The sequence below is a fragment of the Etheostoma cragini genome, chromosome 13 (assembly GCF_013103735.1).
Source record: "Etheostoma cragini isolate CJK2018 chromosome 13, CSU_Ecrag_1.0, whole genome shotgun sequence".
NCBI classification, from domain to species: domain Eukaryota; kingdom Metazoa; phylum Chordata; class Actinopteri; order Perciformes; family Percidae; genus Etheostoma; species Etheostoma cragini.
This window is the reverse complement of record NC_048419.1, coordinates 23,457,078-23,461,749: the sequence shown is the minus strand read 5'-3', so window position 1 is coordinate 23,461,749 and position 4,672 is coordinate 23,457,078. Positions and strand designations below refer to the sequence as shown.

The 4,672-nt window shown below is 43.3% G+C and overlaps 1 protein-coding gene across 1 annotated transcript; it reads left to right on the top strand.

Annotated features, from left to right (window-relative positions):
- Positions 1-2,051: 2,051 nt before the first annotated feature.
- LOC117955775 (uncharacterized protein C11orf87 homolog) lies at positions 2,052-4,370 on the top strand. Its single transcript, XM_034890474.1, has 2 exons — positions 2,052-2,424; positions 2,858-4,370. Exon 2 carries the CDS (start codon positions 2,957-2,959, stop codon positions 3,374-3,376), a length of 420 nt encoding a protein of 139 aa, XP_034746365.1. The 5' UTR covers positions 2,052-2,424; positions 2,858-2,956; the 3' UTR covers positions 3,377-4,370.
- Positions 4,371-4,672: the final 302 nt, after the last annotated feature.

Below are 4,672 nucleotides of genomic sequence, written 5' to 3'. Positions count from 1 at the left end.
TGTTGCATGATCAAATTTGTCTTACAATCTTGCCATTTTCAGCGTGCAGATTGCTAGTTCAAAGGAGGTTGTAGTTCCCTGAAGCGAAAGGGATTGTGAGAACACACTGAGAGCGGAAGGTGAGGGACAAAGCCTGACATCCAGCATGTGTCAGGTTTTATCGTTGAAATCTAGACCCATGTCCGGAAGATTAAGGGTCTGGCATCAAGTAATGAAAGGATTGGATAACAATTGGACAACACAACGACCAATCACAACAACACACGGGACGATGTGTCCAGAGCCCCATGCGCTTGGCTAGCAGCAGAGCTAACTGGTAGATTAAACTGTCGTCATGTGTTTAGCTCCCCTCTGGCCCCGCCTACATCAGATACACCGATGTGATTGGTGCAGCTTGGCTACAAGGGCATTGTTAATGAGCAGCATTACTCAATGCCAACGAGCTCTGGATTTCGAGGGTAGCAGACTACAACAATTATCTTTCAGTGGGACAAGGTCAGGATGAGAAATAAGGTGCATGTTGTTTTCTGCCGTGTTCACAAAGCTGCTTTACGTCAGTCTAAATCATGTTTTAAAGCTTGAGAGCATGCCCTCCTTTTCATTTGTGCAATGCTTCATTGTAAAAATATGTGGTCATCAATTAACACCACACTGAGAAATCTGCCATTTTTAGTATGAATACTGTTAACACTCTTCCATCGTGAACCAAGGGCATCAATTTGGGTTCAACATAAATTACGTCCATGGTGTGAATACGTGGGCTACATGTGTGTACTCAAACCTTTTAGAAAGTGAATAGTTTTGATGCAGATCATCTACTGTCCGATACAAAGAAACGTTGTTTCTGCAGTGACACTTAGCCATAAAAGCATCAAATGGAAAAGACTTTTTTTTGTACATGAAAGTGTAGAGACATACAGTGTGTTTTCACAATCCGAAGATAGGTCAAGGTGTGGCCCCAATGTAGAGACGTCTCCTCGCTGCACACACTTCTATATTTGGAGTACATGCCACACAGCCTGCAGCAATCTTCCAGTCAGAGAGGCGCTGCGCTTAATCTGGTGGAGGTCTGAATTTGTGGTTTCTAGACTTATTTCAAGTGACTTTTTATGTAAAAGATTTAATCTCTCCACCAGAAGTAAAAATGAGGGTGTAACGAGTTAGTCAAGTGTAGTTTTATTGTGAAATCAAGTGCTTAACACTTATTTTAAGCCTCTTATTTAGAGCATTTCCATCGAAGCTGCACTAAGAATAGCGGTTACCAAAGTCTCCAGAAGGACAAAGTTAAAGGCAACTGTCAGTCCAGTTTGGTTTATCACACCATTATCATCATTAAGCCTAACAAGCCATGTTTAGATCGGAAAGATAGTCTATTGTTCATTAAATGTTTTTTAAAAACTGGGACTTTTTTGAATGGAGTTCACTAAATGCAAAGTCTTTGTGAAGGACAGGCTGCGTAAGCTGATGTAAAACTTTGAAAATTAAACTAAATTGGAATCTGATATTAAAGCAATTTGCAGCTGTACATTTCTAATAAATATGCAATAATGTTTACCATGCACAAACCCCATATCTGACGCTAGATGTCTAAAGAGTAGTGCCCCCTAACCAGCACCGTCAGACACCGCCTACCAAGAGCCTGGGTCTGTCCGAGATCTTTGGTTATGATTTGATACTATAAATAAAATTTAACTGAATTAGATATCCAAAAAGATCTGCTTTCTGTCACGTTTTCATGTTTAACATTTTGGGGAATAGGCCAATAACAATAATAAATGGCCCATACCTAGTTAATGTATGAAAACTGGACAGTATTTATACCTCTCATAACAGCCTAACAAGGCTTAAAGCTTTAAACCATGCAGCATTTGACTGACCACACCCTTAGGAATGCCTGGGTTCACCAATCTAATATAAAACTAATTTACATGAGTCAAGTAGGAAGTGAATAAGCATCAATAGTCATTAGAGGGAAACATCAGCACTCTGGTGTGGGTAACACACACACACACACACACACACACACACACACAAGCAGCCCTGCCAGCTGACTGTACGGGACCATTAATGCAGCTGCAGCTCTTCATTCAGATGCTGAGTGGAGCAGTGGATGTGCGGAGGAGGGGAGCGTATCTAGGAAAGACCAGACCACAGCTCTTTCTCCAATCGCATTTTTAAAAAACCTCTCTCTGATCTAGCCTAACCAGAGGAATTCCCCGAGTTGCATGTAGGCCTGGTATTTGGCTGGGGAAGTGTTGTCTTGAATGCAGACTGATTGGCTTGCGGCAATCAAAGCGTCCTGAGTGAGCGGAGCTCAGCAGCAGCATCTCATTGTATGAAATGCGTCACCGTGATCCTGTTCTCCCATTTACACACATCGGCTCTCCACTCGCGGACTGTGCCCCGCACTGATCATTTCATCAGGTAAGAATTTCCTTCATTTAAATGGATTGGCTTGAGATGCACCAAATGCAGACCTCGTATTCTCAGACATGAGTGTCTTAAAAGGATGTGTTGCGATGAGGGCAGGGAAGGGTGGCTTCTGTTTGGTTAAATCTTGTAGGCCTACACTTATTACAATAGGCTACATGATGCATTGTCCTGACTTCTACCCAACCTTATGTCCATAGCAACGTTTTTTTTTCTATGAACATATGCTCAATGAAATGTTGTCAGGTTGTATCTAGCATTGTGTGTCAAATGGTGCGAAGTGCCCATGTTAATTGTTTCATTTTGGTTTGATTGATGAAGCCTGGACGAGTTAATGGGGGCTGCTGGGCGGGTTTCTGATTGTTCTGATAGGCAGTCTCCTCTGGAGCTAGATGAGCGGGTTTCATGTGTTTTCTTTTCGGTGCAGGTAACCACATGCGCGGGCCGGTGTCACCGCGCTGAGCCCGGAAAGCACGAAGGGTACTGGGGTCAGAGAGACAAGAGTGGTCGGGAAAGGTGGACCGGGATGCCAGCCAGAAGCTCTGAGGCCTCGGGACTGTCGGTGCCGCTGCACCGCTGTCACGGGGGTTTCCACGAGGCCAATAACGGCACCTGCGCGGAGCACCTCAGCTTTTTTCCGCCGTTCTCCTCCACCCTCGCGCTCCTAGTGTTGGTGGCCGTGCTCGTCGGGATCATCCTCGTTTCCCTGGCAACGTTCCACTTCCACAAGAGGAAGCTTCGGAACAGGAAGATCCAACGCGCGCAGGAGGAATACGAGCGCGACAGTCGCAGCCCCACGCGCAGCGCAGGGGCGAGCGGGGAGCCCGCGAGGCCGTGCGTCATCGTCCGTCCGGTGAGATGTGATGTGGAGAGGCTCTCGTGCCAGAGCGCGGAGAGCGCGGACGCCAGCGAAGGGCGGCACGACACAGTTGCTCTTGACTGTTAATTTAGTGCAACTTCAGGGAATGAGACTGTGGAATAAACAGGAAAAGCAATAAGGCACAAAGAACCCCCCCCACACCCATCTCTGCTGCTTGTAGATGACTTAGAAACAGCAATGCAGAATACTGAGTAGAATAGTCAGCCTAGTACAGTGGCGGAAAGGCCACACACTTTCCTGATAGCTACAATAGTATTCGGCCAACCGGTTGGCTACTTCCTTATGGGACTGTGTTAAGTATTTGCCTGCTTTGACTTTTGGACCTCTTCCTCTTCCTAAGCCTAAAACGTTGTTTAAACCTCAAAGATGTTTAAACTTTAAATCCTCCCTGGGATGTGACACACGGTCGCGTTAAATTATTAAGAGTTTGGTGACACAACATAGACCATAATGGCTCTCTGATCTTCCTTGGCATGTCTCTCTGACACACTAGCAGTATGTAGTTAGACTATAATGGATGTTGTGGTGCTGTTAGGCAGTGCAAAGCTGCATATAGGCTGTAGAAAATGGCTTATTTGTTTGCGTAGTATTTCTTCCTTCAATTAAGTGACTTAGCATATTTGCCTAAAGTACAGGACTGTCCTCCAATGTCTGTTAGGCATCTGTAGGTAGCTCTTAGCCTGACAGGATGCAAGACGTTTTGCTGTAGTAAGTAATGCACATAAGATTTTTCTTTAAATGTGTCAGATCGTAGGTTTTAGCGCTAATACAGTATTTTCAGTTTTGAGTATTTATAATGTATTCTCTGACATGTAATAAACTGAGAATCTAGCAGAGGGTTTAGTTCAAGCCCATCTTTTTTTTTATCCTTCATATTGTATAGTGGGCCTAACGGAAATTCTGTGTCATTTATTACATGAATTCACTGTAAATGTATGCCATTAATGAGAGCTGGAATGTTTTACGGTAACATCATCTTTCTGGAGTTCATAACCTGCCTTATCAAAGGAAAATATGTAATATTCTAAGTTTATAAATAAATTATGTTATGTTAACCCTTTGATTGTGTCAGTAACCTTAAACACTTGTTGACCATTATCTAACAATTGGATAGATGTTTATTGTCATTAGGGTTAGGGATAGGTGAACTCTAACCCCCAACTCTAACCACACTGGAAATATAAAGTAGAAAAACAAAGAAAAAACAGCTTTCAGATAAATAAAAGTAACCTATTATTGTGTAAAAGTGCACCTGAAACACACACTGTATAAACAATGTAGAAGAATATAGACATTATTGCACCTGAAGATTTTTCACATAATGTTTATGCAACAAACAAATGCTGTTATTGCATGTATGTC